The sequence below is a fragment of the Salvia hispanica genome, chromosome 6 (assembly GCF_029641045.1).
Source record: "Salvia hispanica isolate PSC_SH4W2 chromosome 6, Shi_PSC_v1, whole genome shotgun sequence".
In the NCBI taxonomy this organism is placed as follows: Eukaryota; Viridiplantae; Streptophyta; class Magnoliopsida; order Lamiales; family Lamiaceae; genus Salvia; species Salvia hispanica.
In genome coordinates, this window is record NC_142697.1 from 2,046,952 (window position 1) to 2,068,019 (window position 21,068).

The following is a 21,068-nucleotide window of genomic DNA, read 5'->3' on the forward strand; positions in this document are numbered from 1 at the left end:
TCTGTTCTTCATTCCCTTACTTCTGTACTTCAATCATGTAGTTCCTTACTTCATTTACATTTTTGAATTTGAACTTGTTTAGACTTTTTGCAAGCTTAAAGAGAATAGACTGAAGTGTTTATATAATGTCTTATTAATCTTAAAGAGTATAGGCAAAATATATAGTAGGAGTAGATTATTAATCTTACTTTATATTTTCCGTTTGTCAATAGATCTTTGAAATGAACTAAGATTTCTAAAATGAACTAAATCTGTTACCCAATGCAGTATTATAGGCTAATAATGAACAACATTACAAAGTGTGGTATTTTATTCAAAATTGCTCATAACAGATGTATGTCAAATACAAAATTTGATTCATTATTTCTTCTTTAAATATGTTGCAATCATTTTCTCAACATCAATTTCAATGTGTTTGCTTTCCTCTTCGTAATACGCTGATGTAACAATTTTGTTGTTGAAGCTTTCGTGGTTGTTTTCGGCTAACAGCAGTGCCGAACAATATTTGGCCCTCAAGCTCTGAAACACACCTGAACTTGATTTCTTCAAGCTGCAATTCCTGCAACCTTCACGCTCACCCTTGTACGTTTCCATATGCCGCATCAGAAATACTCCACAGTCTTCAACGTTATCAACTTTTCTCCATGGCATTTTCAATCTCTCCATTTTGGCGTTGGAAACGATCTTGCAATATGCGTGGAGACCATTCTTGGTGAGGAAGTGACAAAAATATGATCTTTGCATGTACAAAACAAATACATGTCATTTGTAGTTGTGTGTATTCATATGTATGTGCTATAAAATTCAATCATAAGAGAAGAATACGAACCAATGTTTCTGGAATGTGACCATAATTTATTGTGAGGTCGTTGTCATCCCCGTTTGAAGAATTGTCTATTATAGCAATAGCATTTCTCTTGAAGCAAAAACAAACAACATAATAATGCTGATTTGCACATATGGGGAAGTAGACCTATTGAATGAAGTAACAACCAATATGAATGAAGTAATAAAGTATACGAATGAAGTACTATGACCAATCTGAAAAATGAAGTAACATGAAAAATGAATGAAGTAATAAAGTGTATAAAGTACTATGACCTCGCCCAGATCTCAAAGTAATTTGACTAATATTTGCCCGATCTGGCGGTTTGACGGTAGCAGGAAGTTTACCTTCATTCCCTCGCATCTCGTTCAAAGATACTGCGATCTGGGAAAGTTGTTTTGCCATCATGTCCATGGCGGCTTTTTGCTCTGACTGAGCATCTTGTAACTTGTGCACCATGTCATTGTTGGAATGTAGGTTACCTTGCATGAACTGCTGTGAATTTACCAAATCATGGACCAGGTCATCCAAACTCCGTAGTGGTCTGAAGTTGGGTTGACCAAAATTTTGTCCTTGACCTTGGTTCTGTTGAAAATTTCCTTGATGATTGTTGTATTGGTTACTCGACCCTTGATTCCCTTGATGGTTCTGTTGGGAATTCTGAAAATTGCCTTGGTTATTCCTTTGGTGGGGTGGCACATAGGAGTTTCCTGGGTTGTTTTGATTTTTGTTTCCCCAATTAGCTTGATCCTGATTCCTGTATCCTAGCTGCAATTGTCCTTCTTGTCCCTTCCCTGGCCAATTGGACTGCCTCTCCGGAGGGTGTGCAAAATTCGTGAGCTGCAAGGGAGGTGGCTGGCTTTGATCATGGTCAGTCCATCTGAAGTTTGGGTGAGTCCTCCATGGAGCGTCCCTCTGTCTCCCTTGATTCCAACTTCCATCGGGATTCCAACTTCCCATCGAACTTGCTTGAGCGTGGCATTCTCCTTCGTAGGGTTGGTTGTAGTATTGTTGCAATTGCCTTTCCTCTTGACCAAGGGATTTCTCACTTTCCACTGGGGCATGCGGATTGCATTTCTCGATCGCACTTAGCAAGGCCTTCTCCAGTTTATCGATCCTATCTTCCACCTTCTTGTCTTCTTGATCCATCACTGCATTAGCTGATCCTCTCCTCAATATGCTTCGCGGGTTATCATAGGCCTTCTTTGCCTCAATCAATCTCCCCAGCGTTTCCCTGGCTTCACTTGCTTTGTTCTTAGTAAAATTTCCCCCGCTCGAGGAGTTCATCAAGTCCTTTGATTCAGGGTTTGCACCTTCATAGAACAAATAGTAAGTCTCCGCTTCTATCATCCTGTGGTTTGGACAAGCATCCAGCAGCCCCTTGAAGCGGGACCAATAGGAACTTAGGGACTCATCGTATTCCTGTTTGCACTCCTGAATCTCCTTCTTCAAGGCATTCGTCTTGTTAGATGGAAAAAAGTAATCCAAAAATTCCAGTTTAAAATCCTTCCACGTGTTGATCGAATCCGGTGGAAGCCTCAGCAGCCAAGTGTTCGCCTCCCCTTTGAGAGCAAAAGGAATTGCTCGAAGACGGTAGTCCTCCTCTGTTGCCTCGTTGGGTCGCTTCTGAATGTTGCATAGTTTACTGAACTCGTTCAGAAATTCATAAGGGCATTCATTCCTACGCCCAGAGAAAGTAGGTAGAACTCCAAGCACATTTGTTTTGATGTCGATCGACCTCCGTCGTGGATTCGAAACTATAGCATGAGTGGGTTCACCGTCAAGATGTGCGGTGAGCGACCCTATTTCCGGATCGGGGTCTAGTAGATGAGCCATATGTGGGTCCTTCTCCTCCTCGGTCTCGGATTGCTCTGGTTCTGTTGATTTTCCTGGATTTTCCTCTGTCGATGAATTCCACTCCTTTTCACTTTCTTACTCGAACGGGAATGGATCTTCCGTTCTCAATCCTGATCTAGTAGTGATGGTAAATGTAGATTGCTTGATTCGCCACTCGTACTGGCCACTCCCTGCTCCAGATGAACTTGCCCAACTTCCAGATTGGAAGCCCGCTTTCATAAACTGTCAGGGAGAAAGAAAATAACAAAAATTAGAATATTTACAACAAATCCTTAATAACAGCAAACGCCATCCATCCCCGGCAACGGCGCCATTTGAAGCTACCAATGTTTCTTGGTTGAGACAGTACAAGTGTGGTGTGTGTGCAGTGTTGCGATGTTCAAATAAGGCAGGTTCCCCAGATCCAGCAAGTCCACTAGATCACTTGGTCTAGGAACTCGCAGGTTGCGTGGAATCCCAGTCATCGGACACACAAGTACTTCCCCGCTTCAAAAACCCTCAACCACTTTACTAAACCTAGTATAGGGAAGTAGGGATCGATCCCACAGAGAAGGATGCATAAGAATCGTAATCAAGGATTTGGGAGTATTTTTGGTGTTGGCTGCTGCCACGCATTTTCTTGGGTTGAGGAAAAATTAAAATTAACTTGACTTGGGAATATTAGAAAGACACTTAACCTAACAGCTAGACCTAGGAAATAATTCTACGATGGGACCACCTCTAAGAAAAAGCAGAGTACGACTGGAAAGTGGCAGAATAACTAACTCTAGTACTAACTGACAGTGACATCGTCTTCTACAACCAAATTCGCATAAAACTTCTTGAGAAAAACACATGAGCAAATAAAAAACAGAGCTACTAACTTGGAATCAAATCTAAGCATAAATCACGAAGAACTTACAGATCTGCATACCTAGACGAAGGGAAATAGAAAACAAAGGAAATAAAACAAGTCTATCCACTACTGTTCTTTCACACGCCAAAACCAACTTTGGACGCTAAATCCACTCCGGATCCAAGCGTCCGACACGGACTCCAAGCAGAAGATATTCTCCATCACGTCAGATTTACAAATTTAAGCTCCGAACACTCAATCAACCACAGATCTGTCACCCAATTCCACATCAAACACCTCAATAACGAAATAAACAGAGATCGACATAGCAATTTAAGAATTACGCTAACAGTAGAGAGATCTAAGCAAAAGTAACTTGAAATTAAAAGCTAAACTCAGATCCATGAGCGATAAACAGTTAAACATAATCAACATCAAAGTCGTCTCCCAAAAGTGAAGTTCGACGGTGAAAACTAGCAAAAACAGCTGAAATTAAAACAAATGTATCTTCGCCCTCACTGGGACGGTGTTACCAAACTTGAGATCTCTAGAAAGTGCCCCCCCTATTACGATTATCCCCCAGAATGTTTCCCAAGTGTGTGTAAAATGTATGAGCTAAGAAGAGTGAAAAAACTTCCCATTACGCTGCATGCTCCTCTCTATTTATAGGCGTTTTAGTGGGTCCAGCGAGGTATTGATAATGACTTTGTTGCCCTCAGCTGTAAACTCCTCCGTCACGCCAATTTTCCTTGTAAATCCTGCTCATTTCGTCCTTTTCTTTCGCTAGACCATCTCCTTCCTTGCTTCCTTGATCTAGCGATTTTCTTCACACACCTGGCTTAGGAAACGTGTTAGACCCAGCAATTTATAACATTTTTTTGCACATTACCGATGCATGAAATTAGCCTTATCAAACTGCTCACACTTAAACCATACTTGTCCTCAAGTATAAAGACAAGAAGAGAAAAAGAATAAGGCAAATTTCAAGCGAGGTTATCTCTTGACCGACTCCTAGACCTAGACTAAAAAAAAAAAACTAAGAAATATAAGAAAATCACACAAACATGCAAAACACATATATACATGAGCTAGTTTCAATTTTAGGCATCTGTCCCCACAAGATTAAGGTTATTCCAAAAGTTTGCACTCCTCCAAATAGGCCATTTCCCTTCCTTTGCCTAGTCAATCTGTCAGTTTGTCAAGATAGCTCTCTACTTACCCAATTGTTAGGTTCACTCGATCACTCATTCCTCACCAGGGATGTTAGGATCGATTCTCCCTCAAGTTAATGCTACACCACTGAAGCGTTGGGTTATGAGAGTTGTCTCCTTTCTGGTGCAGGCTATCATTATTCCTGTTTTAGACCATTCCCCCCTCTGGACTTCGTCCAGCTTATTCCTCCTCCCTTTTTTTTTTATCTGGACTTTGTCCAGCTTGTTCCTCCATTTTTCCTCCTGGATTTCGTCCAGCTTATACCGCCTTACCCTGGACTTCGTCCAGCTATGCCTTCATAACCCAATTCCCCCTCTTTTTTTTTTTTTTTTCTCTTTCATAGCTCTTCTTCCCTAAGCATTCAGTGGTGGCCCTTAAACATTTGTTAGCTCAAAGTTATCTGAGGTTTATAACTCACTATATAGTAGGGTTTCACAACTAAATAAGTAGAGGCATTCTCCGTCATTCTTGCTTCATTCAAATTAACTAGGCTCATTTAAGGAAAAAGCTTCTAAGTTGAAATGCCTCCTATCTTCAATTACTTTCACTAAGGGAATCATGCCATATTAAATCCACTGGCTCATGTGACAAAACTTAAAACTAACAACTCTTAACATGTAAACGGGTAATGCATTGACTCCTCTCCCCCTCCCACTTCACTCAAGCTTGTCCCCAAGCCATCGTCGTGAAGGGGGGAACAGAGAGATCAATGCAAAACGTAAAATCATAAAACTTCTCACACTTAGACCAAGCAATGGGCTAAGTGGGAGAAAGACACAGAAAAACATAAAAAAAAAACAATTAAAACAACAGAAAACACGAACTTCTCACACTTAGACCACACAGTGGGCTAAGTGGGAGAAGATATAATAAATGTTAAACACATATATAACAGGTGGATAATAAAATAAAAAAAAACGAAAAGAACGAAAAAAAATAAAAGTTACTTGGTCAAGAGATGTTCGATCATTTCTGGGGCTGGCTCCCTCGGGAACCAGACTGGGGTGGGACTCCGGGGCGGGTCACTTTCACCTTCTTCCTAGCTGGCTGCTCCAGCTCTTCTTCCTTTTGTTCTGGGACTTCCGGTACTGACTTTCTCACGATCAATTTTGATTTTGGTGGGGCTGGAACTTGCACGGGAATGGTCGGGGAGATCATCTGAAGCGACTGCTGTGGTCGCTTGACGGAGGGACTGCTATGGGTGGTCTGCCTGACTTCACTGCTGGACCCAGGAGTTGTCCTCAACTGGGTCAAGGGGAGCGTCTGCTGCATCCACTTCAACATTTTCATTGAAAGCTCCACCGCTTCCGTCATCCTATCATTCTGTTTGGCACATTTTACTGCCAAATCAGCAATATTGCCCCTCAGGGTCTGCACTGCTTCCCGATTCCCCATTAATTCGTTCCTTATCTCACCGAGTTCCTTCATCATATCCTTCCGCATTATCTGCATCTCCTTTTTCATGTCCTGGACTTCCTTTCGCAGCTCCTCGACCTCTTCACTTGGTATGGCCTTTTCTGCTTCCTCTGGCTCCGCCTTCACCTTGTCTCCTAAAGAATAGAAGAGAGTTTTGGTGCCTTGAGTCTGCAGCAACCCCTTGTTGAAGAAATAATCAACACTGAACACCTCTGGGGGGTTGCACATGACTACAAGTGGAGCAGCCTTGGCAATTCTCATCTCTATATTCCTCTGGAGGTAAGCGCCGATGAGGTGGCAGGTGTACATATGACGTCCTGGGTTGCTTGTCATCTGATGGCACGCCTGAGCCATCCAATATTCGAGGTGCACCTTAACACCCTCTGCCATGCACCAAGTGAAGTAGAGATCGGTAGTAGTGAGGGCTGAATTCGCACTGCCCATCAAATTGTAACTGATAAATGTTTGAGCAAAACGGAGGATCCGATCTTCGATGTGGGAGGCCTTGGAGTAGCTGGATTTGAACGCCCCTGATTTAGAGTACGTGACCAGTTCCCATGCTGTCTGGACTTTGAACCCAGGTGTGTTCTTAGGCATCCCCACCATCCTGTCGTTCCAAGCCCCTTCTTCGTCTTCTTCCTTAGTGAATAACCCCATCCGTAGGGACCACTCCCTAATGCTCAACTCATGTTCCTGATTGAAGAGTCTGAATGTGATGGAATCCACGTCCAGGTCTGAGGTATTCTTCAAACGAAAAGTGGAGAAAAACTCCCTTGCCAGATCCACTGGTACCCTCTCTTGGCTGTGCTGCAATAGCCACTCAAACCCTATTGCCTGGATATAGGCGCGAAATTCTTTGTCACATGCAATCATCTTGAGCTCCCTCTTGCTATACTGTTTTCCTGACTTGGCCATTTTTCCTGCGCTGCATCGTTCCTTGTACACTGCGATTCTTTTCTGGTCATCAAACTGCCTCATTTCCTCCAGCAAGCTCTTGGTCAGCCAAATCACGGGGCGACCGGGAATTGGCTCTTCCTCAACCTCCTCAGAGTTATAGCTTGGCTCAGGGATGGGCTCCTCGTGCTCGTCGACAAGGGTTTCCTCGGTCTCAGGGGAAAGGGTCTCCTCGACCTCCTGGACGGAGGGAGCTTTCCTTGACCGGGTAGATGCAGTCGCCGGCGCCTTTCCTTTTCTTGCTCTTTCCTTGGCCAAGCGCGCCTCTGTCTCTGTCGCCTCAGGTATGAAGTCATCAACTTCGTCAAGGAGGCTTCTCCTGGTGCGCCTCCTTTCGGCCCTTTCATCAATCTTGGGCTCACTTGTTTCCTGGTCATCAACCAGGTCTACGATCAAATTCAGCCCTTCCTCGGGCTCCGGTACCTCCGTCGAATGTAGATCCGACTCCGCCAACAGGTTTTCTGGGGTTTCCCCTTCTCCGATCAACATCGGGGTTGCCCCCTCGATATAGATGGGGTTCTCCCCCCTGACATTTCTTGGAATAGGGGTTTCCCCCTCAGCAATTCTCTCCAAAGTAGGGGTTTCCCCCTCAGTAATTGTTTCAAACATAGGGGTCTCCCCCTCAGCAGCCTTCTCAAACACAGGGGTCTCCCCCTCAGCAATATCAACAGAAACCGGGGTTTCCCCCTCACGAACTTCAGACACAATAGGGGCTTCCCCCTCATATATTTCCACAGCAATAGGGGTTTCCCCCTCAAACATTTCCCTACCCACAAAATTAGGGTTCTCCGGTACTTTACCTTTTGTCTCCTCCAAGGTCTCGGCAAGCGTCTGTTCACCGTCCTCCGATTGCCGGTGTAAAGCCTCCCCCTTCTCCGCTACTTGCGAAACGGCCTTTGCATGCGGCGGTTCTGCGACTTGCGATTCTGTTTCAGAGAGACTTACCGGTGTCGCGGCCGAAACCGCTGGAATTGGCAGTGGCGGTACAGTCGGCGCAGACGACATCAGACTGGCGGCGAATAGGGCGTACACCTCTTTCGCTTTCTCTACGCTTCCCACCTTCTGTGTCAATTCGGCCAACAAAGTGGGGTCATACTCAGTTCCCTTGGTAGAATCCATCGGTTTAGATCTGAAAAAGAAAACGAAAAAAAAGAAAACGAAAAGAACTGGGCAATTTGTTGTTAGGGTTTCGTCTGTCTGTTAGAGAGAAAAGTAAATGAAGAGAGAAGGAAGAGCAAACTAAAAATTTTTTCTAGTGAGGAATGATGGAGAGAGAAGGACGACGGTTGCCTTTTCTGGTGAAAAGATGGTGCGGTTGCAGGCGTGATGTAAGCAACCGTACATCTCCCATAATTATCGGCCAGAATTTGAAATTCAAAATATCCTTTCCCTCCTTGACTCCTTCCTTCAGGGTCTCTCCTGGCGAATCCCCTCGACCATGCCCTGCAAAAATAAAATTTGAAGATTCCAGACCCCTGGGTCTTAGGTTAGGACATACAATACGAGTTCCCCTAGGAGTCTGGTGCTTCGAAATTACATACACACATTTTTTTTTTTTAGATAATGTTTAAACTATTTACATGTTGTATTTCCGAGATTCCCTGGGTCAGTTGTGAATTCCCAAAATTATTAACTTATCCCTTGACCCAGGAATATCATCGGAATTTACCCTCGTCCTTTTTAGGCAATAATAGGGAGTGTGTGTAGTGGAATCTCGTCCACAACACACAACTCAGAATTATCCCTATAGACCTTCACTCTATGACCATTTACAAGGAAAGGAACAGAGTTTGGAGCACTTCCCTGGATCTCTACTGCTCCATTTGCTCGGATGCCAACGATGGTGTATGGGCCAATCCATTTAGACTTCAGTTTCCCTGGCATGAGCTTAAGCCGAGACTGAAAAAGGAGCACTTTCTGTCCCACATGAAGTTCCTTGACCCGAAGGTTTTTATCGTGCCATAATTTCGTTCTTTCTTTGTACCACATGGCAGATTCAAACGACTCCAGCCGAAGTTCCTCCAACTCTTGCAATTGCAACTTCCTCTCTTCTTCGCATGCTATCGGCTTCATGTTCATTTCCTTCACTGCCCAGTATGCCCTGTGTTCAATTCCTACAGGCAAGTGACACATCTTGCCAAACACAAGCCTGTAGGGTGACATCCCAATAGGTGTTTTAAAAGCAGTTCTGTAGGCCCACAATGCGTCCCCGAGTCTTTTGTTCCAGTCTTTCCTTGACGGATTAACTGTTTTCTCCAATATCGCCTTGATCTCGCGATTAGAAATCTCTGTCTGGCCATTAGACTGAGGATGGTAAGGAGTTGACACTCGATGGTGTACATCATATTTCTTCATCAAAGCCTCGATTGTGCGATTACAGAAATGTGTTCCTTGGTCTAAGATGATTGCTCTAGGAACCCCGTATCTGTTGAAAATGTTATCCTTGAGAAATTTCGCCACCTCCTTTGATTCGCAAGTTGTGGTGGCCTTGGCTTCTATCCACTTAGATACATAATCCACTGCAACCAATATGTAGGTATTCCCACACGATGACGGAAACGGTCCCATAAAGTCCATTCCCCATACATCAAAAATTTCGCACACAATCACTGGGCTCAGAGGCATCTCATCTCTCCTTGAAATTCCCCCTGTCTGTTGGCATCTCTCACAACACTGGCAGAATTCGAAAGCATCCTTATTCAATGTTGGCCAATAAAATCCGCTGTCTAGAACATTCCTCGCTGTTTTCCTTGGCCCAAAGTGGCCTCCACATGCTAACGCGTGGCAATGATTTAATACATCCCTTTGTTCCCATTCGGGAATGCAGCGCCTAATCACTTGATCTGAGCACATCTTCCACAGGTAAGGATCATCCCAAAAATAAAATTTGGATTCGCTTCTAATCTTCATCCTCTGGGCCTGGGAAACTTCCTCTGAAACCGGCATTTCTCCTGTGACCAAGTAATTGGCTAGATCAGCAAACCATGGTTCTGCATTCAGCGTGCGCTTCCCTTTATCTGATTCCCCTAGACCGGTCAAAGCCAAAACTGCTTCCCAGTTAGGTGGTCTAGGAAATTTCTCCAAAAGATACAAATGTTCCTCGGGAAAGGCATCGAGTATAGCCTCTTCTGTCTCTCCTTGGAAGATTCAGCTCAAATGATCTGCTACCCTATTCTCCGTTCCTCTTTTATCTCGTACTTCCCAATCGAATTCTTGTAGAAGTAACACCCAACGGATTAACCTTGGCTTCGACTCCTTCTTAGCCAGTAAGTATTTTATTGCTGCGTGATCCGTGAAGACTATAACCCTTGACCCAAGAAGGTAGGGTCGGAATTTTTCAAAAGCATACACGATGGCTAACATTTCTTTCTCTGTGGTGTCATAATTCTTCTGAGCTTGATTTAGTGTTTTGGAAGCATAGAAGATCACATAGCTTTTTCCATCAATTTTTTGTCCTAAGACAGCTCCCACAGTGAAATCGCTCGCATCACACATTATCTCGAAAGGATGATTCCAATCTGGTGCCCTGATTATTGGTGCTGATACTAACCTGTCCTTAAGCAGCTGGAATGCCCTCTCACATCCTTCGTCAAAGACGAATTCAACATCATTCTGTAACAACCGAGTGAGTGGTTGTGCGATTTTTGCAAAATCCCTTATGAACCTCCTATAGAACCCTGCATGGCCTAGGAAACCTCTCACCTCCTTTTGATTCGTAGGGTATGGTAATTTTGATATCACATCCACCTTTGCCTTGTCTACCTGGATACCCCTCTCAGAAACCACGTGACCTAGGACAATGCCTTCAGTTACCATGAAGTGGCACTTCTCGAAGTTCAACACTAAATGCTTTTCCTGACATCTCTGCAACACTAGATCTAGGCTGGCTAAACAAGCATCAAATGAGTTCCCATAGACGGTGAAATCGTCCATGAATATCTCAATGCATACTTCCAACATATCCGAAAAAATGCTCATCATACATCGTTGAAAAGTTCCCGGTGCATTACACAATCCAAACGGCATTCTTCGGTATGCATATGTACCAAAAGGGCACGTAAAAGTGGTCTTCTCTTGATCCTCCGGATTAACGTAGATTTGGAAATATCCGCTGTATCCGTCAAGGAAACAAAAATACTGTTTGCCTGCCAATCTTTCCAGCATCTGATCAATGAAAGGCAAAGGAAAATGATCCTTCTTTGTGGCTTCATTCAACTTCCTGTAGTCGATGCACATCCTCCACCCTGTCACTAATCTGGTGGGTACCAATTCATTCTTCTCATTTTTGATGACTTGTATCCCAGACTTCTTTGGCACCATATGGACAGGACTGACCCACTCACTGTCAGGTATGGAATAAATGATTCCTAGAGCAAGCAACTTCAATACTTCCTTCAAGACTTCCTCTCGCATGTTTGGGTTCAGTTTCCGTTGTGCGTCTCGATGAGCCTTTGCACTTTCTTCCAAACGGATGTGGTGCATGCAAAGATCTGGACTTATCCCCACCAAATCTGAGAGAGTCCATCCTATTGCCTTCTTGTTCCTTTTAATTACCTCTAGCAACTCCTTCTCCTGTTCCTTGGTCAAGTTGCTGTTGACTATTACTGGAAATGTCTCGTCCTTCTCCAAGTAAGCGTACTTAAGGCCTGGTGGAAGTGTTTTCAGCTCTTTTTTCGTCCCATTTGTCTCCTGGGGCAAGGGATTTTTTTCTGAATTTTCCGGTGAAGTCCCTTTCCCTAACCCAGGGGATTTTTCCAAACTGGCCACATAAGCCGATCCCTTGGACCTAGCTGATTCCGGGTTCCTGCAGAATTCCATTATGGCCTCCATGAGCTCTTTATCTGTTAATTCCTCTGTGTTCACTGCTGCACACCATCCCACAACTTCTTTGTCAATCGAATGGCTCAACTCCGAATTATCAATCTGTTCCTGTATCAATTCTGTCTCAAGATATTCTTGGACTAAAGGGTTAATAACATCAATAGCATAGATATTCTCAACATCCAAAGGTCTTTTCATCCCCTCATCTATGCTAAAGGTGTATTTTTCTCCATTATAGTCCAAGCAAATTGTTCCATCAAACACATCGATAATGGTCTTAGTACGCAAAAATGGCCTCCCCAAAAGTACCCCACTGGACTCAGCAGACTCATTATCATTCATCTTAATCACGTAAAAATCAGCCGGATATAGAAACTCATGCACCCTGACTATAATATTTTCCAACACTCCCTCAGAGCAAATGCAAGTTCTATCGGCTAGCTGGATTACTACTTTGGTATCAACCATTCTTACCCCAGTTAACCTTTTATAAATTGAAAGAGGCAAAACATTTATTGACGCCCCTAAATCACACATGGCATGCTCAACCTTGATATCCCCTAAAGAAATGGGTAATGTAAACATACCTGGGTCCGTGCATTTTGAGGGCATCCTTCTTTTTTGTATCACAGCAGACACAGTTTCTCCAATCACAATCTTCCCATCTAGTTTGGTTTTCCCTGCAATAAATTCCTTGATGAACTTACTGAAGGTGGGCATTTTCAAGGCTTGCAAGAATGGCAAGTTGATTTCCAACTTGCTGAAAATCTCCATGAGATCCTCTGTATCATCATTTTTCTTCTTCGCCTCCCCACGATATGGAAATGGTTTTGCTCGCTTTACTGCATTTGTGGATGTCCCAGCCTGGGTTTCATCAACTCCCTTGTTTCCTTCCTTGCTTACTTCCTCAGGTTCGAGGTCTAGGAAGAATGGGTCCCTTGGTCGAGGTAGAGATCCCCCTAAATCTTCCTTCTGGGGGTCTCTCTGAACAATGATCTCCCTTAGTTCAGCGCCTCCTTCATGCTGTTTCTGACTTTGTTTCCCTTCTTTTGCTTGCATAGGCGCTTCCTCATCGGCTTCCAATGTTGGCCCTTCATAACCTCGCCCAGATCTCAAAGTAATTTGACTAATATTTGCCCGATCTGGCAGTTTGACGGTAGCAGGAAGTTTACCTTCATTCCCTCGCATCTCGTTCAAAGATACTGCGATCTGGGAAAGTTGTTTTGCCATCATGTCAATGGCGGCTTTTTGCTCTGACTGAGCATCTTGTAACATGTGCACCATGTCATTGTTGAAATGTAGGTTACCTTGCATGAACTGCTATGAATTTACCAAATCATGGACCAGGTCATCCAAACTCCGTTGTGGTCTGAAGTTGGGTTGACCAAAATTTTGTCCTTGACCTTGGTTCTGTCGAAAATTTCCTTGATGATTGTTGTATTGGTTACTCGACCCTTGATTCCCTTGATGGTTCTGTTGGGAATTCTGAAAATTGCCTTGGTTATTCCTTTGGTGGGGTGGCACATAGGAGTTTCCTGGGTTGTTTTGATTTTTGTTTCCCCAATTAGCTTGATCCTGATTCATGTATCCTAGCTGCAATTGTCCTTCTTGTCCCTTCCCTGGCCAATTGGACTGCCTCTCCGGAGGGTGTGCAAAATTCGTGAGCTGCAAGGGAGGTGGCTAGCTTTGATCATGGTCAGTCCATCTGAAGTTTGGGTGAGTCCTCCATGGAGCGTCCCTCTGTCTCCCTTGATTCCAACTTCCATCGGGATTCCAACTTCCCATCGAACTTGCTTGAGCGTGGCATTCTCCTTCGTAGGGTTGGTTGTAGTATTGTTGCAATTGCCTTTCCTCTTGACCAAGGGATTTCTCACTTTCCACTGGGGCATGCGGATTGCATTTCTCGATCACACTTAGCAAGGCCTTCTCCAGTTTATCGATCCTATCTTCCACCTTCTTGTCTTCTTGATCCATCACTGCATTAGCTGATCCTCTCCTCAATATGCTTCGCGGGTTATCATAGGCCTTCTTTGCCTCAATCAATCTCCCCAGCGTTTCCCTGGCTTCACTTGCTTTGTTCTTAGTAAAATTTCCCCCGCTCGAGGAGTTCATCAAGTCCTTTGATTCAGGGTTTGCACCTTCATAGAACAAATAGTAAGTCTCCGCTTCTATCATCCTGTGGTTTGGACAAGCATCCAGCAGCCCCTTGAAGCGGGACCAATAGGAACTTAGGGACTCATCGTATTCCTGTTTGCACTCCTGAATCTCCTTCTTCAAGGCATTCGTCTTGTTAGATGGAAAAAAGTAATCCAAAAATTCCAGTTTAAAATCCTTCCACGTGTTGATCGAATCCGGTGGAAGCCTCAGCAGCCAAGTGTTCGCCTCCCCTTTGAGAGCAAAAGGAATTGCTCGAAGACGGTAGTCCTCCTCTGTTGCCTCGTTGGGTCGCTTCTGAATGTTGCATAGTTTACTGAACTCGTTCAGAAATTCATAAGGGCATTCATTCCTACGCCCAGAGAAAGTAGGTAGAACTCCAAGCACATTTGTTTTGATGTCGATCGACCTCCGTCGTGGATTCGAAACTATAGCATGAGTGGGTTCACCGTCAAGATGTGCGGTGAGCGACCCTATTTCCGGATCGGGGTCTAGTAGATGAGCCATATGTGGGTCCTTCTCCTCCTCGGTCTCGGATTGCTCTGGTTCTGTTGATTTTCCTGGATTTTTCTCTGTCGATGAATTCCACTCCTTTTCACTTTCTTACTCGAACGGGAATGGATCTTCCGTTCTCAATCCTGATCTAGTAGTGATGGTAAATGTAGATTGCTTGATTCGCCACTCGTACTGGCCACTCCCTGCTCCAGATGAACTTGCCCAACTTCCAGATTGGAAGCCCGCTTTCATAAACTGTCAGGGAGAAAGAAAATAACAAAAATTAGAATATTTACAACAAATCCTTAATAACAGCAAACGCCATCCATCCCCGGCAACGGCGCCATTTGAAGCTACCAACGTTTCTTGGTTGAGACAGTACAAGTGTGGTGTGTGTGCAGTGTTGCGATGTTCAAATAAGGCAGGTTCCCCAGATCCAGCAAGTCCACTAGATCACTTGGTCTAGGAACTCGCAGGTTGCGTGGAATCCCGGTCGTCGGACACACAAGTACTTCCCCGCTTCAAAAACCCTCAACCACTTTACTAAACCTAGTATAGGGAAATAGGGATCGATCCCACAGAGAAGGATGCATAAGAATCGTAATCAAGGATTTGGGAGTATTTTTGGTGTTGGCTGCTGCCACGCATTTTCTTGGGTTGAGGAAAAATTAAAATTAACTTGACTTGGGAATATTAGAAAGACACTTAACCTAACAGCTAGACCTAGGAAATAATTCTACGATGGGACCACCTCTAAGAAAAAGCAGAGTACGACTGGAAAGTGGCAGAATAACTAACTCTAGTACTAATTGACAGTGACATCGTCTTCTACAACCAAATTCGCATAAAACTTCTTGAGAAAAACACATGAGCAAATCAAAAACAGAGCTACTAACTTGGAATCAAATCTAAGCATAAATCACGAAGAACTTACAGATCTGCATACCTAGACGAAGGGAAATAGAAAACAAAGGAAATAAAACAAGTCTATCCACTACTGTTCTTTCACACGCTAAAACCAACTTTGGACGCTAAATCCACTCCGGATCCAAGCGTCCGACACGGACTCCAAGCAGAAGAAATTCTCCATCACGTCAGATTTACAAATTTAAGCTCCGAACACTCAATCAACCACAGATCTGTCACCCAATTCCACATCAAACACCTCAATAACGAAATAAACAGAGATCGACATAGCAATTTAAGAATTACGCTAACAGTAGAGAGATCTAAGCAAAAGTAACTTGAAATTAAAAGCTAAACTCAGATCCATGAGCGATAAACAGTTAAACATAATCAACATCAAAGTCGACTCCCAAAAGTGAAGTTCGACGGTGAAAACTAGCAAAAACAGCTGAAATTAAAACAAATGTATCTTCGCCCTCACTGGGACGGTGTTACCAAACTTGAGATCTCTAGAAAGTGCCCCCCCCCCCTATTACGATTATCCCCCAGAATGTTTCCCAAGTGTGTGTAAAATGTATGAGCTAAGAAGAGTAAAAAAACTTCCCATTACGCTGCATGCTCCTCTCTATTTATAGGCGTTTTAGTGGGTCCAGCGAGGTATTGATAATGACTTTGTTGCCCTCAGCTGTAAACTCCTCCGTCACGCCAATTTTCCTTGTAAATCCTGCTCATTTCGTCCTTTTCTTTCGCTAGACCATCTCCTTCCTTGCTTCCTTGATCTAGCGATTTTCTTCACACACCTGGCTTAGGAAACGTGTTAGACCCAGCAATTTATAACATTTTTTTGCACATTACCGATGCATGAAATTAGCCTTATCAATCTTCATAACATAAAATCTTATTATATTTCAATAATTTGTATTTACACATGGATAAGTGGTGAAGAATAGCCGCCTTGATGAGTACGGTGATCTGATTTCTTCCATGTTGTTAAGATAAGAAGCCCATGCATCTATAACGCCAACCACAATCAATTGCCGAGGTATCAAAGAACACATTTCCATCTTTGTAACTTTCACAACATCGTCGTCATAAACAAGTACAAATCTGCACATTATATAATACATGTTGGAATTTCACATTCTATTGTTGGATATGTTAATGGTGTGATATACTATTAGAAAACAATATTAGAAATCATACTCATCTCTTTCGTGTGTTACAAGAATCCAGTAATATGATTCTTTCTCATCTTTACTGAGCTTGTTTGTAATCTTAACTGGTCTGTCAACGAATGGAGATCGCAATGCATGAGAAACAGTTTTCTCTGTTCTAGTACGTACCTCCATTCGACCCTTCAAAGTTTTGATCTATTGTTTGCAATAAATAAATCACTTGTAACACATTATATATTAACCACAATATAAACTTCAGATTATATATTATTAGATTCTTAATTTGCACATGATTACCTTGTTAGCATTGTAAACAATGATCTCAGTCCCCACCGGCTTACCAACTAGAAGACCACTATCCATGAAATCATCATCAATGTCTATATCCTTGTAAGCATCAATAACTGACTGTATTTCCGCAGCGACATTAGCATTCTATTCACCAAAATATAGATATAAGTTTTTCCATGATGTAGTGTATCATATTAATAATGAAGTAATTCGGTAGCAATCACATTAATAATGAAGTATTATATAATTAGATAGTTCATTCCGTGATATTTTTACTTCTTCACAATTAAATATTACTTCATCCAGAATAAATTTATACCTTTTCTCCATCATCTTTTGGCTCATTATCTGTATGCGATCTCATATTTGCTCCATGTCGAACTACACACGGCGTATTAAAATCCTGGTAGTGGCAATACGTCCATTCAAAAAATGAGTCATTTGAAGGACAATTTACTTAATCATATAGGAGGTATACTTGTAGCTATAGTCATATTACCTCTGCCACTAGATTAGCTTCTAAGTTTCCCCAAAGTCCAGCATCAACATTGAAGTTTGATGATGGAATAATGTCTGCCATTGGTATATTAATATCCTGCCAGTAGTATTACATAATCAGATAGTTCATTCAGTAAGATGTTTACTTCATCGCAACTAATTATTACTTCATCCAGAATAAATAATTATGCATAGCATGCTGGGTTTGACAATTGTAATCATGGATTAAAAAAGAAAAGGAATCATGTCACATGGTTGTATGTTGTGTGTTGTTTGTGTAATTTAGATTTATACCTTTGCTCCATTATCTGTATGCAATCTCATATTTGCTCCATGTTGAACTACACACGGCGTATTTAAATCCTGGTATTGGCAATACGTCTATTCAAAAAATGATTCATTTCAAGGACTATTTACTTCATCATATAGGAGGCATACTTCTAGCTATTGTAATATTACCTCTGCCACTAGATTAACTTCTAAGTTTACCCTAAGTCCAGCATCAACATTGAAGATTGATGGTGGAATGTCCTGCCAGTAGTATTATATAATCATATAGCTCATTCAGTGAGATGTTTACTTCATCACAATTAAATATTACTTCATCTAGAATGAATAATTATTCATAGCATGCTGGGTTTGACAATTGTAATCATGGATTGAAAAAGAAAAGGAATCATGTCACATGGTTGTATGTTGTGTGTTGTTGTAGGATGAAGAATTTTGTTCATGTAATTTAGATTTATACCTTTGCTCCATCATCGGTATGCGATCTCATATTTGCTCCATGTTGAACTACACATAACGTATTTAAATCCCGGTAGTGGCAATACGACCATTCAAAAAACAATTCATTTCAAGGACTATTTACTTCATCATATAGGAGTCATACTTCTAACTATTGTAATATTACTTCTGCCACTAGATTAGCTTCTAAGTTTCCCCTAAGTCCAGCATCAACATGGAAGATTGATGGTGAAATATTTTGCCAGTAATATTATATAATCAGATAGTTCATTCAGTGAGATCTTTACTTCATCACAACTAAATATTACTTCATCCAGAATGAATAATAGGCAAGAACAACTTCTTACCTTGTCCAAATCTTGGACATGCATGAATTGCACAGCCTCAAACATGTAGTTTCCGGGATCTATGTCCCTTGTTGGTGTAGTATTAACCTGTATATAATAAACAGCAATACAAACAAAACTCAATGAACAAGTAATCTTCATTTTAAAACCCTAAAATGGAGAAAGCTAGTTAGTTACAAAAACCATATAATGCAACAAAGAAGTTTAGTTCATCCCAAATACATATCATACTAATGTGTTTTATAAATTACATCCCAATAACACAAAACTCCAAGCACAACATCACGACGCAGAGCATCATCAACTTACGTTTCTTTCATGAAAGTCCAATCCTAGATCAAATGATGGCCCTTCTGTTTGCCATTTCTTTCTTTGTTCAACAACCCTCATTACTTTTTCTACAGCATCAAGAAACTCTGGATTGTCTAGGTCATCTTCTTCCATTGCTTGAGACATGGCCTGGACATCATTGGCATCTTCTTCCGGCTCCATCTCATGCAACCCCATCATCTTCATTGAGCATTTGGCTGCAATTTTAGAGCACCCATCATTCTTTAGATCATCTGCACCATCTTCCAACTCCTTTATCAGTTCCCCGAGGACATCGGCAGCCTTTCCCATAAGTGTGACAACGGTAGTTCTACGTTGGGTTGTCTTAGAGATATCTTTGGGCTTTGCCCCAGAGGAGGACGCAATATTCACCTTGACAGCTTCTTCAAACAGGTAGCTTCTTCGGGTGTCAAAGATTGGCTCCTCAATGCCTCTACCGAATGGCCCGGGCTCAAGCTCCATTTTCTGGCGTCGGTGGATTAACGTGCTTGTCCAGCCCTTGATGGTTCGGAATGTTCGGGTAACAGGCCTCGATCGAAGCACAATCCTATCCACATAACATGGCTACAAAATGAAAGCTATCATTAGTAAAGTTCATATTTAAAACATATTTATTCAAGGTTAATAAATTTTTGAATTTAAAACATACCACCAGATTTGAAATTGGGCCAGTGAATGGTGTGTCCTTGTTTCAAGCCCAGTTACTTTTGGTAGCAGAGATTTCAGAACTACTTGCATTCTTCCTAGTTGCAGAGGAATTTTTATCAATACATAACAAACACATAATTTATATACAACATATCATCCACAATTATAGATAATTCACTTGGAATACTATGTTACCTCATTATTATGATTTTCACATTATATTACTTCATTTTTAGGGTCTGTTACTTCATTATAATGTTATGTTACTTCATTTTAGTAATAAACCCTATTGTATAAACATAGCATTTATATTACTTCAATACAGTAAATAGGTAGTTCATAATTAGAGTTTGTTACTTCATTATAATGTTCTATTACTTCATTAGAGTCCGTAACAGGGAACATGAATGAAGTAATAAAGTGTATGAATGAAGTACTTGCTTAAGTAATTTGAGAGGATTTCCAAAGAAATCCTCGAATTCATCTTCTTTCTAGAAGAATTTTCACCTATACATAAGAGTACAGAATAAATTTACAACATATCATATATAATTATAGATAGTTCACTTAGAATAAAGTGTGTGAATACATAAGACACAACTAACTTCATTATATCAATTTACTACTTCATATATAATTATAGATAGTTCACTTAGAATACTATGCTACTTCATTAAATGTGATTTTCACTTTATATTACTTCATTAAAGACACAACTAACTTCATTATACTTCATCAAAAAGAATATGTAGTTTATTTTAATGTGCAAACAACACATCAGTTAAAGATGTTACTTCATTATAATGTTTTATTACTTCATTTTAGTAATAAAACCTACTGTATAACTTATTACTTCATTATATGAATTCAATGCTTCACAACAACTAATATACAACATATCATCCACAATTATAGATAGTTCACTTGGAATACTATGTTAATTCATTAAGTACACATTAAATATCAATTCATTTTTCAACCTTTTGTAGCAGGGATTTGAGGAGAACTACTTGCTTTCTTCCTAGTTGGAGAAAAAGTTTTACCTATACATAACAAACACGGAATTAATATACAACATATCATCCACAATTATAGATAGTTCACTTGGAATACTTTGTTACCTCATTTAATATGATTTTTCACTTTATATTACTTCATTATCATAACTTATTACTTCATTATATGAATTCAATACTTCACAACAACTAGATTATAGTTAATAGGAAAACAGATCAGTTGCATTACCTCATCACATAAAATATGTAGTTCATTTGAATGTGCAAACAATGCAGCAGTTAATTTTAATTCTAAGTCCTAAACTCATACAAAACAGTAAACATATACTTCATATTTATAGATTATTACCTCATTATCATGTTTTATTACTTCATTTTGGTAATAAACCTTACTGTATAACTTATTACTTCATTATATGAATTCAATACTTCACAATAACTAATATACAACATATCATCCACAATTAGAGATAGTTCACTTGGAATACTCTGTTACCTCATTTAATATAATTTTTCACTTTATATTACTTCATTATCATA

The 21,068-nt window shown here is 41.2% G+C and overlaps 1 protein-coding gene and 1 pseudogene across 1 annotated transcript; both read right to left on the minus strand.

Annotated features, from left to right (window-relative positions):
* Positions 1–360: 360 nt before the first annotated feature.
* LOC148923014 (uncharacterized) lies at positions 361–18,720 on the minus strand (annotated as a pseudogene).
* Positions 18,703–19,632, minus strand: LOC148923015 (uncharacterized). The gene is made up of 2 exons (XM_089060252.1): positions 19,514–19,632; positions 18,703–19,428 (listed from the first exon to the last, which is right to left on the minus strand). Exon 2 carries the CDS (start codon positions 19,324–19,326, stop codon positions 18,835–18,837), a length of 492 nt encoding a protein of 163 aa, XP_088916378.1. The 5' UTR covers positions 19,327–19,428; positions 19,514–19,632; the 3' UTR covers positions 18,703–18,834.
* Positions 19,633–21,068: the final 1,436 nt, after the last annotated feature.

What these genes read in the sequence shown, in the direction of transcription:
- LOC148923015 (XM_089060252.1), bottom strand. Translation starts at nt 19,326, where the DNA reads ATGGAGCTTGAGCCCGGGCCATTCGGTAGAGGCATTGAGGAGCCAATC.